A 24,845-nucleotide genomic window follows, 5' to 3' on the forward strand; every position below is an offset into this window, starting at 1 on the left:
ACTTACATGTCAGGGATAATGTACAGCGAGCAGGTCATTTTGTGAATAGAACCCCGACAGGGTGATGTAGGTCTTGAATCACCTTACATAATGAACATCATAGAGACTTCATGACTCTTCTTTACCATTCAACTGTTACATTATGTTTTAGGATTTACCATTATTACAGTATTGTCACCTGTGGCCACAATGGCTGCTGTTCAGGACAAGTTGCATAGTCTCACTTTAAGGCCCTTATCATGTCTGTTGATATGTGCTTTAGTGGTGCATAATCTGAAACAATAAAGATTTTTAATTGCACTATGAAGAATGAAGGTATGAAAGGGCAAACAGTACTTCTGAAAAACTGAAAGAATAATCCGAACATTAACTCTCAAGTCACTCTCAAATGACTCTTAAAAGTCAAGAAAAAGGTCATCATGGTGCTGTCAAAGAAATGTTCATCCCATCAGGTTTCACAAAGCATTTGCTGAAAGAAATCAAACTCTACAACTCTGCAGTCCTCTCATAATCTGCCTATGCATTGTAGTATTGCTACTTTTACTGAAGTAAAACTCCTGACTGACTCCTGTCTGGGTATATAAAGACTTCTGCAGATATTATGTGTTGTGTGACACAGTAATTTTGAGTGATCATTAGGATGAACACATCAGTAGTTGCTGTAATATTACTGTCAATTTCAAAGATTAATCTCATGATAATGTTTCTTTTTTGAACTGATTTTATTGTATTTCTGAAGTTTCCCTTCTAAAACTTGATGATCTTTTAAACCTTTTTACAAAGATGTTCTATTAGCAAATCCTTTAAAAAGTATTTTTGCCATAACTCTGATAAAATAGAGACATAATACCAACATTCATACATACATACAGTATCCCTCTCACCAAAGACACACTTTGAACTCTTACATGTTTATTATAATAAAATAGCGCGGCAATACTGCAATCATTACGGTAAGGCATGAGAAGCCCCGCCTGCGCTGTGTAATCCTCCATGGACGCTGAGAAGCTCCTCTCCGCTCTCCATCACCATCTGCAGAGAAATGCGAGCGGGGAGCGGTAACAAAATGTCAACTCGGGCTGCTCTCCGTCACTCGCAGACATGAACGGAGTCCCGTCTGCCTCTTCCACCCGCAACAAGTCGCTCTCACCATGCGGATCCACTGCAAAGTAGTTGTGATCGCCGTATGTCTCGGAGTTTTCCTACTTTTGTACTTTTTGGGGGGTAACGCCGCGGACGATCCGCTGTTGAAAGAAGTTGTAGAGGAGGAGGAGGAGGAGGACAGCAACTCTTCCCCTTCGTCCTCTGAGCTCGGACGCGATGTTGCAGCAAAGTTTGCGAGGAAACCACCAGCTGGACTCGGCGTGCGTGCTGAGGAGCTTCTCAAGGGACGGAAAGAGAGGAAAGCGATCAATAGAGGGGCCAGCGTGAATGCAAAGAGGTGAGGAGAGTTTGTTTCTGTCGCCACTGTCGATTTTACAGCCTTGATGAGCCTTTTTTTCCTCCCTCCACGCATGTTTCCATCTGTGTGCACAAAAAAAAGCATCGTTAACTAGTTGGGGCTGCTGAATCTCACCTTTTCCTGCCGTTTGGGAGTTAAAGAGTGTGTCAGCATTTAATCATGCTTTGAAGCAGACGTGCTCCCTCCATCAAAACAGCCTACATTGTGCTCAAGGACGCTTGGCTTCACAATAGCCTGATCTGTCAAGGGACACTTCAGCATGCATACGGGCATCTGCTTGGCTGCATTTTATGTCCATTATTTTCTCTCATTGTTGGACTGTGAATCACGCTGTTGCAATCAGGGGTTGCTCAAATATCTGGCTGAAATGTGAGTAGAGAGCATGACTAACGTGATTAGGTGGAAATGTTGCCAGCATTTGCAGACAGGACATCAAACAATAGCACAACAGAATGATAAATCATTAATTGACCTCTAAATCTTGATCGTTGACCCTTGGTATTCTATGCCTTTAATTCAATCCTCTGCTATTATTTTCGCGGGGGTAAAGGTCACCTTGAAAGATATAAATTGCAATCAATAGGGAATACAAATGTGCACAGAACGGTTTAGGTTACCTGTTAAATAGTTTGACTCTGACACTGGTGCGTTACAGAAAACGGAAACCCATCCTGTCGACCTTTCTCTTGTCAAAGTCTGCCAAAACAATCTATGTGGGAGTGAGAAGCTTGTCAGGTGTGATTCCTCCTCTGTGGATTGGTTTTAAGAGAAGACTTGAACACAACACTGCAGCCTGGCAGATGATCTGATTAAGTCAACAGCTCATCGCAGCCTCTCAAATATAGACAAAAGGCAGAGTTTGTCAGTTGCTATTTCTGTTCAAGGATGGAAGCATTTTATTATGTCTTCCAGCTTTCTAATTTCAGCCTCATGCATCCCTTTGGTTTCCTCCTACCCACTGAATGCCAGCGGATGCCATAATAGCCACGGTGTGGTTGTGGAGATACCCGCTTTGCCAATATGTATTCTGTTCTAAAACCGGACTGGAGGTTGGGGACACTGTTGGGTAGATAAAAGCCATCAAGGCGTTACATTGAGAAAGGACCTTTGCGTCCTCCCAGAAACCACACTCCTCCATGTGTGCACGGCACTGATAAGGGAGATGGGGTGGAAGAGGTCACCGGTGGCCGTAAAGAAACACTAACAGGTTTGGAAAACACTCAAGACTGACTGCTGCGATTAGAGGAAACACTGAGCATCTGCCTGAAGCCTCTAAAAGAACTTTTTCCCAATTTAATTGTGTGAGCTAATCGGATATAGTTCTTCGGTTTGAGTGTACAAAAGCCAGAGGAATCTGAACAAGAGTTTTCAGGTATTAGACATACACGCCTTGGCAAAATATGCTACAATCTGTCAGTGTGGATTATAGGAATAGCAAGGATATATGCATAAATAGAGGGCTAAATTGTTTTTAGGGTCTCTTAAATGTGTCAGCGTTGTCTATCGTCACCCGTATAATTCCTATTTATTTTTGCTTCAAACAGAGATTCCATTATGTAAGTGTGTAGTTTGTCGCAAAAACTGCCTCTTGTTTTTTATATCCACTGATTTACACTACATTCATCTGTAAATCTGAGCGGACATATTTCCTGTGCAGCGTTCTTAATAGACAAACATCCCTGTTTTTCCTAATCATATCATTTCCTCTTGACACATCACACTACTTCCTGTGGCCAAAAATAGAGAGACAAGCTCGAGCTTCCCCCCCCTCCCTCCCTCCCTCCCACCAGACACCACACATTATACCACACACCATAACTAACGACTTTAATCATCAATTAGACGATTCATCAGTTAGTGGAACATCAGAAGATGAATCCACAGCAATTCTGATAATCCATTAATCATCATTTATCAAGCATAAATGCCAAACATCTGCTGGTTCCAGCTCCTCAGATGTGAGGATGTCCGGCTTTTCTCTGTTTTTAAATCCTTATAAATTGAATATCTTCGGATTTTGGACTTTTGGTCCGACATGCAAGTAATTATCGTTTTGTAGGGAGATTCTGAAGGGCATTTATCTCCTTTTATTTTGACATTTTATGCACTAAACAGTTCATAGATTGATCAAACATATCAACAGTTTATGTGAAAATTAGAATAAACATCCTCCAAATATGACTTGTGATCTTGCAACAGTCTTTACTTGTTAGTTACACATTCCCTCACAGTGATCTCAGACACAGGATATTATGGAGGCAACATCTCAGTCTGTATGTTACATTGAATTAAGGCTTGAACCTACAGGATTAGATGGGTGTTGATAATTTGTGTTGAAACAAATCCCTTGCCCCGTCACTTCAAATATAGTAAAGCAGCGTTCCTCACAGTAAAGAAGTCACTCTCTGGCATTGGCATGATGCATAGCTATAAAAACGTCATCTTGCATGAGCACCCTCTCTGATAGGAGTGCTTTGAAATCTCCCTGCTTGCCTGTGTAGCCTGACGTGGTTGGAGAGTGTGTATTGCGTGAGCCTCATCGGGGGCAGTTATAACTGTCTGTTAGCTTGGCTAACTCACTTTTAGAATTACTGCTGAATGAGTCATGGAGGTTGTGGAAGGAGAAAGTAGAGAGATAGAAAGACTTGGGTTGGGTAGAATCCAACTTTTCTAAAGAGCAGGATTTGAGAGCCTACAATGTGAGGATTTGCTGCCTTCCTCCAATTGTAAATTTAATATGTTTTGGTTTTAGACTGCTGGACAAAAAAAAAAAGCAAGCAATTTGAAGATGTCCCCTACCTTGAACCCGATGAAAATAAACAAAATAATCGACTAACTGTGAACACAGTAGAGAGAGTATTTGATAATGAAAAGAGTAATTTGCTGCAGCCCTGGTCGATTTAAAATTTTGGATCATAACTCTCTTGGTGCTGCTTTACTTCATTTGAATTTCTTTTTTTTTTTTTTTTGTAGTGTTGAGCAGGAGTTTAACGGTGCAGAAAATTCATGGCATGGTACAATAATCTCTGTACAACTGCATTTATACAGAGCAGTCTCAACAGACTCACTGAAATGTACACTGTAAAGAACGTACTGAGGCTCAAGCACTGTGTTAGAAGCATTCAGGTGATGCAGACATACCCAACTTCAGTTCAACATTCTCAGCATACAGTTTCCATATGATCCATCTCTTTTTGTCCAGTGTTGCTGTAATTGAAGACCTGTCACTTCGTAATGACAGATATAAAGTGTAACACACACTGGCTGCATCATTTGACACACGTCATTTGTTGTACTTAGCATACAACAGACACAGAAGGGGAGTTGCAGTCAAGGTAAGTTAGCTGGAATGTGTTGATCAGGGGAGCGAGTGTGATAAAGTGCTGCTTTTCTAGAGAGTAGGTACATGTTCACACCGGTATGCAGGCTCACATAGCAAATAATAGCCACGGGTTTGATTTTTTTTTTTTTTGTGGTCATATTTCAGTGATTTAAAAGCAACTTATTATGTGCATATAACATTTTGTCATTTTTAGCCGGCACATCTTGGCTGAATAAAGTGTTGGACTGACACATAGCATATTTGGTTCAGGCCATTCAGCTAGGCATCCTGGTGATTACAAATCATCTTGTTGGATGGCTGCAATGGAAACAGATAATCTGTTTCTCATAAAAGCTTAAGTCAGCTGACTGTAGCTACAGCCAATCACAAATGATTTAAGTTCCTGCATTTCTTCTCCTCTGCTACATGTCCTGGCAACTTTTGAATAAAGAGCGAGTCATGAATCTATTTAATCAGTGTGAGGAACTATTGGTATTTTTCGATGTGAAAAGGTCTGACACAGTTTGCCTGTTTTGAAAAGTTTGGTACTGTTTTCCCTCCTCTGAAAAAGAGGAATGATAGGCATGATGGGAACATGTTCATTGTAATGGCTTTGATACCCACTTTCAAACCCAAATGGCCCTGTTATACAGATATTATTTAAATACCTTGAAGGTGTTCTTTGGTGTAGTGTGGTGTAACTCTGGCTCTTCATTCTGTACATGTACAATTTTCTTTTTTACTTTGACGCTATCTTTAAAGGTGCTGCTTTTTTCCCTCTCTACATAATTTGAAAGCATTGGCTGTGGTGCTTTGTAGGCAGAGGGCTCCTCTTATGCTCACTCTGCAGCCAGTAATGAATTCAATCCTTATGTACCTCTTCTGAGCTTTTTGACTGCTTCCAGATGTGGGGAACGGTGCCATGACACAAAACATCATGTGTGCAGCCCATGCTTTTTGAAACAATGAAATTTGGGTTTTTTTTGTTTTGTTTTGTCATCCGATTTTTTGGGGTTTTTTTTTTTTAAATCCTTTCAAGGCCATTTACTTTGCATGACTAAGTGCAGTATAATTACCCGTGTGTAGGAGATATGGATTGCATTTCCTAGGTGGGGGGGAGGGGGTTGGGGGTAGGAATGTGTGTTCAACAACCTTGACGGAGCATCAGCCTTTGAAGTGTGGCGGATAAATTTCGCAGCACCTTCTCATTCATCCTAATCTGCGGTTCATCATTGTCCCTCAGCCATGCAGAAAACGAAGTGTCACGCTTGGAGACTGCCCTGCAACCCACCTGTCAAATTTCACTCTTCTCTCTTCCCATCCGTTTCATGGTAGACTCTTTGCTTCCTCCAGGCTCAGAGGAAATCCATGCCTTTTGGTATTGCGCAGTCTTTAGACCTAAAACCATTTGCCTTCCACTGTTCTCCCAATAAAATGAAACAAAAGGTTCCCTGTTCTTTTTTGTGTGTGCCAGACTTTTCTCCCTACGGCTATGACAACATTCAGGTTATGTAGATATTACAACCAGCCCAATGCAGTGTATGTGTGTGTTTGGAGGAGAAGCAGATGATGTTGGCCTTCGCTTCAGGCTCCCCCATTGTACAAATGTTTCCCTATCGTAGTGGGAGATACTCTGAACTGCTGAGTGTATTTTAACTCAACAGCAGCGCTAGCTCTGCAGAGAGAGCACATTTTTACATCAGATAAAGGACCCCCTTGCCTTTTGAACATGGAAGAACAAAGTCCAGTGGGAACTCACAGAGCTGCGGAAGAGAAGAAGTAGTTGTGAGTGTATGTGTGTGTGTGTGTGTGTGGGGGGGGGGGGGGGGGGGGGGGGGTTGTAGAGTGTGGAGACAGCGTTGAACGATACTCGAAGGCATAGATGTCAAGTCTTTCGGAGAAATCCTAGACTTTGCCGCACCTTGTCTATCTGACAGGGGGATGAATGAGGTGATCAGCTGTTGTCTTGAATGCTTCGCTTGTTCCCCTCTGTCTTGATTCTCAAATTCCAAAATGAATTTCTGTGCAGCTGACGTGCTCATGAAGTGACGTGTCATTACTGTTCAACAGTGACATGTTGACAGGTGAGGAGGGGAGCCTACCTGTGCCGCTGTGCTCTGAGACTGGTCGCATTATTTGTCAATGATATCTAGAGCTGCAATGATTAGTTGATTAATGGATTAGTTGCCAACTATTAAATTCATTCCCAACTATTTTTTGATAATTGATTGATTAATCGTTTTGAGTCATTTTTTAAAGAATAAAAGATTCTCTGATTCCAGCCTCTCAAATGTTAATATTTTCTGGTTTCTTTAGTCCTCTTATGACAGTAAACTGAATATCTTTTGGGTTGTGGTATTCCTAAACTTTAAAGCGTCTCACTTGGGATAAACGAGTACTTATATTTCAAAATCAAAGCTGAGATTTGAAAGAGTCCAATTTTCAAATCAGAAGTGCTGCGATTTCGGTTAGGCTGTAGCTCAAATTATTAGCAATGTCTTCATAAGCTAAAAGAGGTGAAATAATTATTCTGTAACCACATATTTCACCAACAATAATGACTTAATAGATTTTATGTGAAAAACATAGATTGGACTGTGCCTTTTTGTCAATCAAAGAGTAACAGAGTGTAAAGATTTTCTGTAAAATTAGATAAACAATATAGGGTATTTTATCACATTTTCACGTTAGCAAGCAGCTAGTTCAGTAGTTGCTGAATATACAGTAAATGGCCCTACAGCTGGCAGATAGGGAGCTGTAGCTGCTGTCTTACAGTTAAACTTTTAAGTACATCATAAAATTGTTTTTTAGCTTATTACCTTAAACTATCTGAATCATGTCAAGCTGGATTTGAGGTGATAACAGCTGGTCAGTCAGCTAACGCAAGCTAACGTTAGCTCAAGCTGATACACTGCAGAGCTGTCAACAGTATTGTAACGGGTCATATCAAAACTTAACATTGTCAGATGTGACTGTTTGTCATAATTATCATTGGTGGACAACAACTATGTAGCTTTTATCAGTAAATATAATGCCACTTTAAAATTCTGCAATTATATTTTAAAATTACTGAGTGAATCTAGTGTTTCTAATATAATATACCTTATAAAATGGGAGCTAAATCGGTCATTAAAAAACGTCTAATTTACGTAGAAATTGAGGATGCTAGGGGGAAAAACCCCAATAGAACCTCAACAATTGACTGCATAATTTTTATCTGATTATTTTCCTGTGAAAACAACATAAAATTGATAATGCTTAAGACAAGCTTATCTTGTTTTCAACTATATAGACCACCAATACAGACCTGGAGTTGTATTTTTAGAAAATAATGACAATTTAAATTGCAATCGCAAAACTTTGGTCAAAAGAATCACAATTAGATATTTTCCTCAAATCGTGCAGCCTTATTTCTACCCTTTTGTTTCTCCAACTGCATGTTAAGCAGCTGAGCTTTGTTCAAACACTTAATTGAAATTGTCAGTTGTTACGTTGTCATTAAAATATGTTAGGCTGAATCACAGAGAAATGTGTATGAGCGATGCACAACACATAATTTTTCATTTGATGGAATCATAAAATAAAATGGTGTCTCGGATTTGAATGTTATCTTCAGCATGAGCAGTGCCCACAGTGAAGCGGATAAATACAGTGTTTCCACACAGTGAAATGAAAATTTATTAAAAATGTTATTTTCAAAGGGGGAATTTAAGGGGAATATAATGAAAGAGGTTATTTTCAGTAAAGCACTTTAGTATCCCATGGTGTTTAAGTGCAGTTTTCAGAGGCTTCTCCACTATGTCAGTTAAAATTGAGTATAGTGAGAACTGTTGAATTGCTGTATAATTTAATTTAATTATAATTTAATATTTTTTTTTGTATTAGATGGTAACGGTTATGCATGTAAAGGCACTTAGTGTTGCCACAAAATATAATTTGGTGGCTATCAACCTTCACAATTGCATGCTGGTCAAACTCAACGTGGAGGTTTTAAATTACATTAAGTCTTTCAGCACTTTCATTTTGTATGTATGTTTTGACCCAAGTAAAGTCCAGTACATCTGTTACAGAGGATAAAATGCTCTTCACACGCACTGCAGCACACACAGCCCAATTTATAAGCGATGAGTGAGGGAAGCAAGGCTTGTGAAATCAGTGATTGTCAGCACATCCAAACCCCCCTCCGCTTCCCCCACACATGGCCTTGGTCTATTTAGATCTGAAAACAGTGTTGGATGAAGAAAATTCAATTCAATTCAGTTTTATTTATAAAGCGCCAAATCACAACAAAAAGTCATCTCAGGGCACTTTTCACATAGAGCAGGTCTAGACAGTACTCTTTAATTTACAGAGACCCAACAATTCCCCCATGAGCAAGCACTTGGCGACAGCGGTAAGGAAAAACTCCCCTTTAACGGGTAGAAACCTCAAGCAGAACCCGACTCTTGGTGGGCGGCCATCTGCCTTGACCGGTTGGGTTGAGAGAGAGAAAGAAAGAGGGGGGAGAGAGTGGGGAAGGGAGAGGGTGGGACAGAATAACAACAATCATAACAAAAACTGTCCAGAATTCTCTCTGTCCTAATTGTTACATTGCAGTGAAAATATATTTTACCTGTGTACTAGACCGTTAGCATTTTAGTGCACTTTTCATGCCCGTCTTTTGTATGTCTTTTCTAGTAAATTACGGAGTAATGTGGGCCGACCTGTGACCAGGCGCACCAGGGCAGAGGAAGTCATGCACCTGGCTGTGGTGGCCTGTGGGAATCGTCTGGACGAGACTCTCACCCTGGTCAAATCAGCCCTCCTGTTCAGCCTCAAGAAGATCAAGTTTCACATTTTTGCTGAGGACCCTTTGGCCCCGCAGTTTGAGGAACGGGTAAGATGCCTTTAGTGGGCTGCTGCCCAAATGGAAATGCACAGTGCAGCATTTTACGAAAACAGCAGTGAATTAGATGCGGTATCACCGAAGCCTTGGCTAAAAACAACAGTCTTTTTGGTTTATTTTCTCCATACTGGTCTTCAGTGGATCTTATTTTAAAAAGCTTCTGATTTAATGCAGCGCCTGTTAAACATTCCCCCTCGCTCTGTAACAGATGACATCAAGATCAGAGCAGTTTTAACTCTGCTTCTCTGGCTCACTCTAGTACAGACATATAAGCCTTTTATCTCAAGGCTTTTATCTCAAGACTGGGGCGTAATATATCACCAAGACACCCTGCTGTGCTCCGAGACCGTGTATCACTTCAAAGTCACCTTTACAGAGGTGCTTGGCATGTTTTTGATTATCCACTGATACTTTAACTAACAGTCTATTAACATCACTTTAATTAATGGACCTTAAACAGCACCTAAAGCATCTTAAACAACTTTAGATCTAAACTCTAAACCTGTGCTCCTGCCTTCATGTGAGCTGTGTGCGGTGAATCATTCCCATGTGTCGAAAATCCCTTTGTAGAAGACGGGGAGCGGTGGTAGTCGAGGCTTAGATAATGTAGCGCATGTGCTGAGTATGTACAGCAAGGAGCTTATGTCTAACTACAGTGTAAAGAGACATGATGTGTGTGTTGAGAAATGGTAGAAAGGTTGGCCACAATCGGTTTTGATCTCTTATACTCGTCAGCATAAATCTTGCCAAATTGCTTGCTTCTCAGGGCCAAACTGTTAAAGCAGAGATTACGGAGGGATTCAACGCCTCATAGGTCACTTTAACAGGGTGCCTTCACTTGTTTAGACTATAGCTTTTTAATAAAACAACAGCTGGCAGCTGCATGCGACCCATGCAGAACCACACAGCACCATGAGACATGACTTCATTGTTTTAAATGGCTGTCTTTATGAGACGTTTCATGCTGATAAATCTGCGAAAAGAGAAAGAGAGTGATTAGCTTTCAGAATAATGAATGTTTATCCTGGCTCTTTCTCACACACTTCCTCCGTATGAAATGTGATGTGTCAAGTAACGATGTGTTGCTTTCTTCCAGCTGAACCAGTGGCCTCGTCCAGTCTTAGCCAAGTTCCAGTACAGCATCTACCCCATCACGTTCTCTGTGGGGAATGCTGACGAGTGGAAGAAGCTCTTCAAGCCCTGCGCTGCTCAGAGACTCTTCCTTCCTGTAAGGCTGCAGCACTTATCTCCCTTCATATCCTCACCGTGCATAATGCCATTATCCAGTGTTAAGAAAAATGTCATTAATCCATTTCATTTCTACTTAAACAGCTTTTTCATACCCTTTATTTTATTCCAGTGCATGCTTATAATTAATTACTTGTGTGGTTACTGATGATTTCACACCTTTTCTGCAGCATTTACTTAACAAATAAGCAGTCTCCGGAGACGGAATCCAGTAATTTCATCAAGTGAAAAGGCTATGCCTGTCTATTGATTTCTGCTGGTGTTTATTGAAATAGCAGTCAGCTTTCTGACCATATAATGAACATATTGCAGGTTAGACGGATCCATAGGTATTTTTCTTGTGTTGCAAGGCAATCAATAGACATTTAGTATCCACTTCATCAGGAACACCTAGTCAGTATTATTCCATTCTGTCTTACTAGCTTCTTCTCTAGATGTGCTGGCAGTTAATGCTGCAAAAATCTTTTTTTGTCTTGTCTGAAATTTGCTCTGATACGCTCCTTTTACACCAAGCTCTCAGCCAGACCTGCATGTACACGGTGGGTCCCCCAGGGAAAAATATTTTTCACTGTAAGATGCCAGCTCTGAGAGCTAAATTTCAGCACTGCTGAGGTGATGATACTAAATGCATGTTCCAGGTACTTTCGGGGTTAGACAGTGCAATAGCTCATTTTATAATACCACAATAATGCAGGACATGTGTTTCAAGGTATTCTGATTCAGAAATATCCAACATGTGCGTTTTGCTGCCTGGTTAATGCATTTGTCTGTGTAAACTTTAGATTGTGTGCACAGTGTTGGTGAGTAATGATACTAGTTTAGCAGTACTGTAGGTATTTCAGAATTATGAAACATTTCCAGCAGTGAGCCATTTTCTTCGCAGTGAGGCGGCAAGATTAAACTTAAATTAACTTACATTTTCATTTCTACTGAATTAAAAAAAGCTCCATCCCTCACACTGTTCTCTACCAGATTCTTCAGCTGCAACTCCCCGTCTTCTTATTTTGAAAAGAATTAAGCAGCAGACTGGTTTGACAGTATGGAGTAGAGAGAGACGCACTCAGCACTGTGCAGATCTGGAGCGGGTCTCTTTCATTATTTAATGATACTGACTGTGAAAGTCATTACTTTTAACGTGAAAGAAAATCTATATTACCACCACATTGTCTGCCCTACATTTATTCTTGCCTACCAAACAGCATATAAAAATGACAATGTTTGTCCTGGTATCTTATCACCCTTCCAGTGATTTAAAGCACAGTAAAAATGCGATGCAGAATCTATCACCGAATCCTTACAGGTTCTTCAAAGTTAATGTTATGATGTGAAAATGCCTGTAGGTTACAGTGTTGAACAGAAAGCCTGACCTGAAAACCATATGATTTTCCAACCATGCTGTTTTGAACATTCATGTCATGTTCTTGCGTACATTCCTGTGCCTGCCACAGAATAAGGTGTTAGGAACTAAGCTAATTTTGGTTAATAACTTTCCATACAGTTTAACTGACGACACTAAGCTACTCTGTTACTTATTTTTTTGTGGGTTTTGTGATACTCACCACACATACATGTTTAAATAATTGAAGGTCATTATGGATACCAGCTATAAGAGAAAAGTTTGACGCTAATTATGTGGACATCCAGTCTGGTTTTTGTGGTTTATAGAAGTATAATCACGCCACTTAAATTGACAGAGAAATCTGTGTTCTCCTCCACAGTGCCTATTACTGCATAACTGTGGAAACACACACATAAAATTAGGCTGCTGAAACAGTCAGTGTTCCACTGCTCCGCTCTTGCTGGGATTGGTTGCTGCTTTTGTCACGCACCCACCCACCCCCACACACACACACACACACACACACACAGACACGTACCAGTACTCACACACCACTCCTTGCTGCTCTAGACAACTCAATCCAACAAAAAGTAACGATGTTTCTTTTGGCATTACGGAGCAACTAGAGCACAAATACTACCTCTCAGCTTGACCCATTTTCTTTAAGTGGGTCTGTTTTTACTGACCCTGACTTCACGTATTATCCCAGTTGGCAGTGTTGCAACTCTGTCATAAAGACAGAATGAACCTGTGTTTTTCTCTATTGCATTTTATAACTGACGTATTGTGACAGGTACGAGGACACTGTGTCAGCATGTGCTAAAATGTGAGGTAATCTATAATGCCCTTTGTCCTTATACGGTATACTGGAAAGTCACCCAAGTTGTCTAAAATAGTTTCTGAAAGTTTCTTAACTCTGAAAATTGGTTCCATGGCAGTGAAGAATAAAACCCTAATCTTATCTCAGCCTAAACTCAATCCTGTATTTTTTTTGCCATCTATTGACAGCACAAATCATCAGTAGATACTGGAAGTAATCATCTCATCTTAAACTCATTTTGTTCTTAGCAGACAGTGGAACTCTCAATTTCTTGTATTTCTGTAGCCGACCACTTCAGTATTTGATATGTTGAATGCTAAGATGCCCCCCTACAGGTCACCTCTGCCATTTGTATCCTGCCTGATAACTTGGACAAATCTTATGAATCTCTTCTGGCCTCTTTTATCAAGAAAATGTTTTTATCCCACAGGATTGATACTGACTTTTAATCATACTGTTCTGAGTAAAGTCTAAAATAATTCCAGGGTGCAAGCGCAGCATTGTGGGTGGGCCTAACGGGCCTGGGCCCAACCACTTGTATAACTGGCCCATCCTAAATGACTAGGAGAACATATATTTTCTTAACTTTCATTTTTAATTATTAAAATTAACATTTAAATACATAGTAAAGACTTAAAAGCTTGTGTTAAGCCTGTGCATGCATGTCACGGTACGGACAGAAAAACTTGTTTGAAAAACCTAATCTGATATTGTAGGCTACAGCTACATTAAGTCATTGGTATGGCATAACATGCAATTTATAAATACTTTAAAAGAATTAGAATGGAGTCACCAGAATCCTCGATGGCCTGAACCTCGTCATGACAGTGAGTCTCCACCACCATCTCCGCATGCTAGCAAAAATCAAGTTTACGCTAGTGTGGGCTCTATGTGGGATGTGGGTTCTTTTGGCGGGACAGAAGGAGCTATAACTGTAGGACAAGGCCTTCAGTCAGTCAAGTTCTCAATGATGTATGTCCATTCCCATCTTGTTTTCATCAATCTGCCTCGTTGACTCCAGTGGACCTGTCAGCTATAGATGAACCAGCAACACAGCTCAAACTCAAACAGTACCCTGTCTCAGTTTATGGACACAAGGCTAGGAGCTTCTCCTCACATTGGTATGAGAAATACACATTTTTAGAGTACAGCATTAGCAAGAATACAGTATTTTGTAAAATATGTTGGCATTTTGGTGAGAGAGGCGGGGAAAAGAAATTTAGATGTCATGGATATAAGGATTGGAAACACATGCTTGTTATAGCTCATTGGATCGCTGTCGAGAAATACAATAATTACAGAGAATGCGTCAAGTCCAACTGTGGCACAATCATCCATCAGCTTGTCAACACAGAGGGCCGTCAAGGGTAGATAATAGAAAGAAATCGGGAGCACACAAAAGTTAAACTTGACATTGTGCTCACATGTGCAAAGCAAAAGATGCCTTTTTGCGGATACCAGGAAAATGAAGAGGCAAAGAACGTTGGTAATTTAATTGAGTTTAAACTCATTTGCAAGCATAATCCAGATATAGAAAAAAGACTAGATGCTATGACATCCAAAATGACTTGCTAAATGCTGCATCCGCTTTGCTGCTATGATGCATAAAGAAAGAACTGCATGGATCAGAAGAAACTTTTTATGCAATACTAGCTGGCGAACGTAAGGACATATCAAAAAAGGAGTTGGTGGCCATCTATTAAGACATATATACACAGGATCTGTGAAGGAAATAGCAATCGGCCTTGTGCATACAGGGGAAATGACAGCTGAGGCACCTTTTGAGTTGGACCCAAACTTGTGTTTTGGATTCGGATTTTCGGATTCGGTTTTTTAAGCCATCCCCAGGAGCACCTTTTTAAAATTCAATCTACGTGCATTGTCACTCTCATAGAATGCATCTAGTCCTGGCAGCTTTGGCATGGACATCAGCAGATGCATCAACTTTCTACGATACTATAAACTCCTTGCACACCTTCATGTGTGGCAGTCAACGGCACGCTCGTTTCCATGACGCACAAAGAGAAACGTTCCCCAATCAGAGACCACTGGAACTGGAGTGAAGATGTGATACAAGATGGAGTCCCAGATCGACAGCAGCAAATAAAGTGTTCACTCTTTTATGATTGTTCCTTGAAGTACTGTCAGAATATGCAGAAGAGGCAGGACAGAGTCAAATTGATGTGCAGTCGTTATTCATATTTCTCTTTGTACTCTTTAAAGAACTGTTCAACAAAACAGACTTTGCAATCAAAGGTCTACAGTCCATCAATGTGTCATCAGTGGATTTGATTGAAAATCTTAAACAATCACTGACAGACATCCGCCTCCAGTGACGGCTCTAACAGTGAATTCCTGAGGATGCTGGCAATAACGAATTAGATTATGGGGGATAATAATATTGACAGTCGGGATATCTTTGCCCTCCCGCTCATGAAAGCTCCCAAGTCGATTCGAGGAAAGTATAGTTACCGCCTCACTGGGAAAATCTACAAGGGTCAGGAGTGACAATGACTTGCAAGCTATATTAAACCAACTAACAGACTGCCAGCTCAATGAACTCAGCTCCACGTTCCACAATGACTCGTACGGCCTCATGAAATCAGCAGCCACTCTATTGGCAAGCTCTTGTGACAGCAGCTTGACCTATTCGACAAGAAGTCTGAATGATACAGTAAAGCTTTTCCATATCAGCGTAACAGTGTCGGAGCTTTCAGTGTTTCTCTGGCATGCTGCAAGAAAGAGGGCAAGAGGAGAAACTTTTAAAAGTCTTATTGATAAGATGGACACATGCAACGAGGAAGCCTTCCCTCATGTTCATTGCTTCTTAAAGTACTGATCATTCTACCAAAGACATCGTGTACAGTTGAACGTGTCTTCTCCAGCGTTAAGAGAATAAAAACTGCCAGTAGGAGCTCTATGCTCTCCATTCGCCTGAACTCGTTCCGTCTGTTAACATTTGAGAGCTCTCACAGCAACTTTCCACTATGATGAAATTATTAACATTCAAAATTAAACCCCGCCGACTACTACTGTAGGGAGAAACACAGACAGATGCGAGATGAGAAACAGATGAGACTTGTTGACAACAGTAATGACATAGTAAGAAATATGATATTTTTTTTCTCTCTTTCATTCCTCGCAGCCTTTTCTTTGTTGCTTTTTGGAATGTTATTAATGTTAGCTTAAACAATGGCAAAGCCTTGACAGCAATGGTTTCACAAAACTAAAGAAAATGTTGTAACTGCTACTGAACAAATTTTCAAACTAGTCAATGTTTTTTGTAATAGATACTACTGATGGATGCCATGTTTTGTGGCATGGGAATGTTTTGTGACTCAGTTTAAGTTTGAGGTTTCGGTTAGTGAGGTGGTGTGTGTGTGTGGGAGAGGAGCGTGTGGTTGGGTGTTTAGAGCATGTGAGTGTGGTTCACAGTTTGTTAGCCTATACTGAGCCTGTTTTTTTTTGTGTTTATGAGATATTTTATTAAGAATACTAGAAGTCAAAGAAAAAAATAAATCAATGTAAGTATGAGAATTGTAAATACATAAGTCACCTGTAATTAAAGGATTTGGTTTTTCGTGCGTTTTTATTCAGGCTTTCACCCAGTGTTCTATGTCGACTATAGTAACACGTCGGTTTCCAGCTGTGTAGAATGAGTGTATCAATGTTTTAGAATACAGATGCAGTCACTGTCTGAAACGCTGTATATGCATTTCCTATTGACACCAGAAGAACCTAGAAAACAATGCAGGCAAGACGGGAGGTAGAGCTGAAAATTCCTGCCTGACTTGATTGTCTCTGTATTGCCTTGAAAGCAAAGACCGTTTCTGTTGAGACAAGCTTATGAATTGACTGACAGCACCACTCCCCCTCCTGTCAATCTAGCTCATCCAGCAGTCGATCTCTCTCTCTCTCTCTCCCTGCAATCAATTTAAACAAATAATAATCCAGCCAGATCATCCCAACAAGATGGTATTTCCATAAATAGAATTAACATGTCAGTGCTCGAAATGAATGGATGTATTGGTCTACACAATCCACAGCAAAAAATAAACATGATAGATAGGATAGGCGACTATGTTTGATTTTCACACAATTTGAGCAATATACCCATGTGTGCCACTTGTAATAAGTACAAACTGTCGTGGGTAGTCTAAATAATAAGCTATCTCGGCATTGAAAATGTTTTAGAAAAAGAGTTAGTCATAATCTACCAGACACGCTAGTCGCCTTCCACAGCATGATATCACTCATATCTGTTATAACGAGACTACCAGTCGGAAACCATCAAAGGAAGGCAAACAGTATTAAGTTCTGTAATTAAAAGGCCCAGCCAAAATTGATTTGGCCCATCCAAAACTGAAAGTCTGCTGCTGTGCCTGCCAGGGTGTCCACTCTTCTTAGTGGCATGTCTCCATAGGGATGGCAATGTATGGCTGTACTGTGTGTACTGCTGATTAGCTAATATTAGCATGCTAACACACTAAACTTAAGATGGTGAACATAGTAAACATTAAAGGACAGGTTCCAAAGTCCCTCTTTTTGTTACTATACTTCCACCGCAGCTCAACAGGGAAACACTGACCGAGGAGACACAAAGAGGGAATTTGATACTAAAAAGACTGTAAATGTGGCAGATATCCACTTGATATGACTAACTCAGACTGCTGAAGCCTCACATAAGTTTCACATCAACTTTTAAATGCATTTTTGCACAAAATGACTGTGTGGACACACTGTGGACTTTGGCCTCCATCACTTACATTGAAGGCACATTTGAAGAGGATCTTTTAATAGCCAGTATGAACAGGGGGGATGATTACAGCAAGGAAAACCTCTTTCACTGTTCATATGAACACCTGACTTTTGTTTTAAGACAGACTTGAAAAACCTCACAGGTGTTAGTGTGACTGTAGACTCTGTCTTGTTAAAATACTGAAATTAAGTGTTTGTGTAAGTGTTTTCCCACTTTTAACATTTAGTTGAGCTGATATAAACCCTGTGTTGCTTACTCTCTGCATGCCAGTTTTATCAATATGTGAGTCACTGTCTCTCTGAGAGCAAGATGTTTGTGCAAATGAAGAGGAGTATCCAGCATGGTAGAGAGGGGTCAATGTGAAAAGTTTGAGAACTATATACTAACATCAAGTTTACACTGCCAAATATTTTATTGATTTATCTTAATATCTGCGTGTTACAGAGTGTAATCTAGTTTAAGTGGATGGTTTGTGGTCATAAACACTCCACATAAACACACTGTAATTGTGCTCCTAGGTCATCCTGAAGGATGTGGACTCATTGCTGTACGTGGACACTGATGTGCTGTTCCTGCGGCCCATGGATGACATCTGGAGTCTCCTCAAGTCCTTCAACAGCACCCAGCTGGCAGCAATGGCCCCAGAGCACGAGGTCCCCAAGATTGGCTGGTACAGCCGCTTTGCACGCCACCCTTTCTACGGGGTCACAGGGGTCAACTCTGGTGTCATGCTGATGAATCTCACAAGGATCCGTCACACAGTGTTCAAAGTAAGGCCAAAACATAGTCGTACGTCTTTACTCTGATCAGTAGAAAGCTTAAGTGAGCTGTGATTTCCCTTTTGCATTCTGAAGGATTTTTTCCTGTGAGTTCAAGTCACAGGCTGAGTGCTCTGAGTGGGCTGTGATTGAAGCTTTCTGATTACCACGCTGGCATCACAGACTCCTGCCCTCAGAAGTCAATTTAGCTGCTCCAGCTCTTAATACTGGCAGCAGATTGCAACTGGAAGCTGGAATGCAAATGTGCCCCTCTTTTGATGATGTGTTTTTGGTAAAAGGCTGCTCTTGAGCTGTTGGCAAGTGAACGCTGTTGGTATTTCAGAACAGTATGATACCCAGTGGTCTGTCGTGGGAGGATCTACTACATCCACTCTACCAGAAGTACAAGAACCACATCACCTGGGGAGACCAGGACCTCCTCAACATCATCTTCCACTACAACCCAGGTACAGTCCTTTTTACAGGTATATTCATATAATATTACAATGAGCACAGCATGTACTATTATCACACTGAAAACACATGATGAGAGGAAGAGAGGCTTTATAGTGCACTCTAATGACGGTCCATAGAAAGCATTACTGCAATATAAAACTGCATCTTAAAATACTTGTATGCACACAATTAACACAGCAGTTTCACACTATCAACACTTTCACCTATATTATGTCTTTTTTCACTAGCCCAGTGAACATTATGAATCTGGATCAGTAAACACATGAGGCAGTGGCTGTAGGCAATGGCAGACTGCAGCAGCAGACTGAGCTCCAGCTGCAGCGGCCAGATGTGGGCATTAAATGCTCAGAGCCTTCGGCAGAGCTGGCATTTGCTTGAAAACACAGCCGGGTGGAGTGTTTGTTTTACATGGTACAGCTTGGAGCTCTCTGCAATCTCAAGAGAGATATTCAAGTTCGTTCACTGCATTGTTCTGACCTTGTTTGCTTGTTCTGCAATCAGGAAAAACTTCTAAAGACTTTGATCTCTCTTCAGATCATCTGATGGAGTTTAAAGGGAATTAAATGGAGTTCTGATTCATGTTGTTTTCAAGTAAATATGGTATATTTGTAGATTATTTTTCACTTTTTAAGCCTGGTACTGTATGTCTCATCCTAAGTCCTGAGCACATTTAAATGTACTATGTAATATAGTTCTGTTATGGTTTCAAATGAGCAAATACATACAGTATGAGCATCTGTGCTTCTTTTTACATTTTATGTTCATACATACAGTATGTACATATTCACGCCTCGCAGCTGCAGTATAATTACCATCAGCTGCTGCACCGGAGCAGTTGGAGGTTGATTGCTAGGTTCAGGCATACCTCGCAGTGTAACAAGTTACCTTGCTTCCAGGGTTACCTTTTGAACCCTCATTGTTTTGGTGCACATAAATGAATAGAAGGGAGGAGCAAACAAACAAACAAACAAATAAACTGGCATAAAGAAGATGATAATGCTACAGTATTTTCCTAACACTCAGTTCTCAACTAGTGCATCTTCCATTCTTTTTTGGGTTTTTTTGTTTTTTTTTAATTAGGTTTATCCAAGTATTTACATCATTTATATCAGTGATTCCCAATTGGTGTGTCGCGACCCAAAAGTAGGTCACGGACCCGTTGTGGGTGGGTCACGAACAGCTAGTCAAAAACAAATAAATAATATTTAATGCGCATCTGATGTTGGACTTGTCTTTTATTTTGTGTTGATGTTCGGAGGCAAGATGGCGAAGCGCAAATATGACCCGGAGTATTTAAAATGTGGATTTTCATACATTGAGGATAAAAAGGGACAGAAATGCTTGCAACTGAGAATATGAAACCATCCAAACTGAAGCGCCATTTAGAAACAAAACATCCGGCATGCACATCTCCAGGAGAGGAGGACATCACAGAAGTGTCTGAAAGTGTCTTGCTCCAAACAAGAACAAGCGTTCCGGGCGTAGTTAATAAGTACATACAACAATAAAAGCAGCAGTTAAAAGAGTACAATGCTAAGTTAAAAAGTGCAAACCGTGCAAGTACAAAAAGAAAAAAAATAAGGCATAAATCATTTAAAATAGTATAAAATAATTTAAAAGGTAGATTTTATTATTTTTTTGAATGTACAGGTTTAAGGTGCTTGGCTGTTCATGAGTCTTATGGCTTATGGAAAGAAGCTATTGCACATTCTGGCTGTTTTAGCTTTGATGGAGCGATATAAGTATATAAGTGAAAATATCTAATTTTGGGACCTTATTTATTTTGTGCAGTTTTGATATTTACTTTAGTGTACATGCAGTCATCATGGTCCTCCTCAGTTTCTTAATAATGTGCTCTGAAATGCACTTTGTACATGTGAATATATGTATTTATGTTAAAAAAAAAAGATGACTTACGTGTGTTTTTGAAGGATATTTTTGAAAAATAAATTTGCTTGGTTTGAATTCTATAAAAGTGGGTCAGCAAACCCATGTTATCCTTTTTTAAAAATGATTTTGGGGTATTTTATGCATTTATTAGATAGTGATAATGGAGAGATGACAGGAAACATGTAAGAAAGATGCATCAAAGGTCCTAGTTGCAGTGTCTTAACCCTGAAAAACATGTGGGCATCTCAAAACGCCTGTTAACTTTAAGGAAGGAGAGATATACATGTTGTATGTAGTTCAAACTCTCTCTCATGATTATCCAAAGTTTCCTAAGGAAATCACTATTATCACTCTCATAAGCTACTGTCCTCACTGTGTCCTTGCATCACATATGAAGCGCAACATATACAGTAACAGTGTGTGGTGTAATTTTGTTTTTTGTTTTTCCAGAGTGTCTCTTCATCTTTCCTTGCCAGTGGAACTACAGGCCTGATCACTGCATGTATGGGAGTAACTGTAAAGGGGCTGAAGAGGAGGGTGTGTCCATTCTCCACGGTAATCGTGGAGTGTATCATGATGACAAGCAGCCGGCCTTCAAAGTAGTCTATGATGCAATACGTGATGTGAGTATCCCAGAAGGATATTAGAGTTTTACTGAATGATGGTACTGATGCATAGCGCCCTCTGTTGAAAGATGCTTTGTCAGTCCTTAAAAGAGCACTGCACTGATTAGCAATGCTCTCATGATAGAGTTTTTAAAGAAGGATGAAAATCGATGCAACAGAACCAGAGATTGTATTTTATTACACAGTCTTCCTCCTTGTCAAAACCTGGTGTCTACATTACCCACAATGCAACTCGACCACTGACAGTTCAGTTGGAGATTAAAGTTAGTTATGCTAGCAGCTAATGCAGCCTTACAGTCAGACATGTTAAGCTTAGCACAATGACTGTAAGCAGGGGGAAACTGCTAGTCAATAGTGACATGTACTGTGTACACCTTCCAGTGACTGAAAAACGGATTGTTTCCTCTTAGTAAGAATGAGAAAAGCATATTTCCCTTAATGTTGGACTGTTCTTTGAAGGACATCGGCTCAGAAAAAGAGCAGCTTTGAGTATTTACTCCGTGATACAAATTCTCTCCTCTTGTTCACATTAAGCAATCTGGGTCAGTTTTTAAATTTAGAATTTGTTTTCTCCGGCAGCAGAGTCAGTTCTCCCTGCTCTGCTGAGATAAGCCTCTTAAAGACTCGCCGGGTCGTAATTTATGATTAATACAGAACCCCACCCCCACCCCTACCCCCACCCCTGCTGACAGAATTTGTAAATACCATATAAACTGTGATACGTTCCATTAAAAAATTTATCAAACTGGAATAGCTTCGGGATCAGAACTGACACATGTCTCTGTCTCTGCAGTTTCCATTCGAGGACAACATGTTTCAGTCACTCTTCTACCCCATCCAGACCAAGTTCCTGGACACAGTCAACACCCTGTGTGGTAGGATTCCTCAAGTCTTCCTCAAGCAGATAGAAAAAACCATGAGGAAGGTGTTTGAGGACAAAGTGGTCCACCACATCAAACCGCACAAGTAACCGGTGGAGAAACGGACTCCCTGTTTTATCTGAGAATACCGAGGACCATCTCGCCGTGGATTACGTGTCATACCAGCATCTCCCAGATCGAACTGCAGTGTATTCAACACATGACACTTCCTAGAATACGAACATTATGATCCTCTATCGGTGGTTGTGGTAATAATTCAATGTATACAGAGAAGCATACAGTGCTGGTCAGTGATGCTGTAGAATAGGTTTTGCCTTATTGCCATCCTACATTGTGCACAGCCTAGTTATGTACGGTGATGAAATGAATAAGAATGTTACAGAGAAAAAAAAGACTGCATTATTTTTAGTCAAGAGTTATCAGCTCTTGAACTCAAGTATAGGCTAAAAGCAACATTTAAGGCATATTTCTGTCAACTGAGTGGTGCATGAAAGTATTTGCCTTCTTTATTTTTTCTTCATAAACATGGTTTGAATTAATCTCTGCCTGTAGGGAGTTAAACAAGGTCAACTTTGGACTTTGGAAAGTTTTACTACTTGGAAGTAGTAGATTCATAAACCACTCCTGTAAAATGATGTGAATGTTTTACCAGCAAATAACTTGAAATTTTAAGTCTGTGTGAATGCGAAGAGTCTGGAGTATTTGGTCTGTTCCGCAGTTGCCAAATGCCACTGACAGTATTAAATAGGGATTTTATGTTACATACCGAATATTAAAATGCACTTTCAGAATTATATTACAGCAGAGGACCGGGTGGTTGTTTGTAGACGACATGTCCGCATTAGATGCTACACTATCTGAATGAATCAAAACCAAAAGTGCTAGCGTTTAAAAGTACTACAGCTGAGTATGTGCCATATAAATATTCATGTCTGCCATGTTTACTATTTCAAGAAAATGAATGGTATAGACGTGTGTTTGAGACGGTATCTTTGTTTGTAATATGATGTATGGTCTGTGGAGAACACATAGACGATATGTTTTTGCAACATTACTTTTGATGTGGTGTGATGGTCTCTATGTATCAATCATTCAAACTGGAAACTGAAAATGTCTGTACAGTCAATATGTGTTTCTAAATAAAACAATGCAATGTACTGAGTCTTTTTTTTTTTTTTACATATATATGCAAGTTACAGGGATGGAAATACACCCGAGCAATTCACATGGATGAAATGTATTCTTCTCACATGTGTATTAATTAAGGAGTGGTTTGGTTCTTAGTGTGTTTCACCCAGGGCTGATTGTATTTCTTTAATTTAGGTCTTAAGTTTTAAGATATTCTAAAATTTGAATAAAAAAAATAACAGGTTGCAGTCCTTAAAATAACGGTTTCAGTTCCCGAATCCAATGCCAGGAGTCATGGGAACAGAAAATTAGCAAACAATTAAGGCAGGCTTTAAGAGCAAGCTGTTGGAAATACAAAAACATATATTGGTTTTAATATTAAATTAAGAAAAGCAGAGTCACTTCACCTCTATGGTACAATTCATACTTATTTCTCTACCAATGTTTAGATAATAAAGAGTATTAGGCAACAGCAATATTGTCCCTCTGTCAGACACTGCTGTTTGACACGGCAACATTTGTTCAGTTGCACAATAATATACAACATGTTATAACTTCTTTTTTTTTTAATCAAATAAGACCATGTTTGTAGTTCTGATCATGCATGTATTTTTAAGTGAAAAATATCCTGAAGATACACAATAATAGGCTACAATATATAACTTGATATTTTCAAACCTACTGACAGAAACTATACAAACTTGTCTGGTTCTAAAGAGGAAATTGTGCTGCCTGTAACTGATATTGAATTATTCCATGTGTCTCCGCTGCTCTCTCCAGTGCCTTGTCTTTCAGACTATCAGATTTATTTCAAAACTTCTTGGAAGAAACTAACTGTGTGAACATTTCTTATTTAGAAGTTGGATAGACTCAAAATACTTTCTAAATTCAGTCATGAAAAGTTCAAATGCTGGGTGAGAACTCAGGAACTTGGCTTTATGGACGTGAAATTTTCCCAGTAAAATGATTAAACTGATAGTCCGTTGAAATGTCTGTTTTTTCTTTTCATATTATAGTAGTATAGTATCCTTGGCTTCCAGTTAAATTGAATGGTTGGTTTGAGTGTCAAATTAATCCTCTTTTTTTCCAGAATCCTAATGTATACTGACCTTCATAAAATAGATGTTTAGTTGTGTCTTCTTAATTTTTACAACATTCACATTTGTTATCGATATCCACAGTTGTTGGTTTGGGATTTGCTGGCGAGATGTACAGTACATTATGCACAGTTATGTAATGTACTTTCAATT

The 24,845-nt window shown here is 39.8% G+C and overlaps 1 protein-coding gene across 1 annotated transcript; it reads left to right on the top strand.

Annotated features, from left to right (window-relative positions):
* The first annotated feature begins 795 nt into the window (after positions 1–795).
* Positions 796–23,624, top strand: gxylt2 (glucoside xylosyltransferase 2). The gene is made up of 7 exons (XM_044349983.1): positions 796–1,441; positions 9,462–9,660; positions 10,766–10,897; positions 18,354–18,605; positions 18,937–19,060; positions 21,411–21,583; positions 22,380–23,624. The coding sequence occupies exons 1-7, from the start codon at positions 1,152–1,154 to the stop codon at positions 22,554–22,556; spliced, it is 1,347 nt and encodes a 448-aa protein (XP_044205918.1). The 5' UTR covers positions 796–1,151; the 3' UTR covers positions 22,557–23,624.
* The last annotated feature ends 1,221 nt before the right edge of the window (positions 23,625–24,845 follow it).

This window comes from Thunnus albacares, chromosome 4 (assembly GCF_914725855.1).
Source record: "Thunnus albacares chromosome 4, fThuAlb1.1, whole genome shotgun sequence".
NCBI classification, from domain to species: Eukaryota; Metazoa; Chordata; class Actinopteri; order Scombriformes; family Scombridae; genus Thunnus; species Thunnus albacares.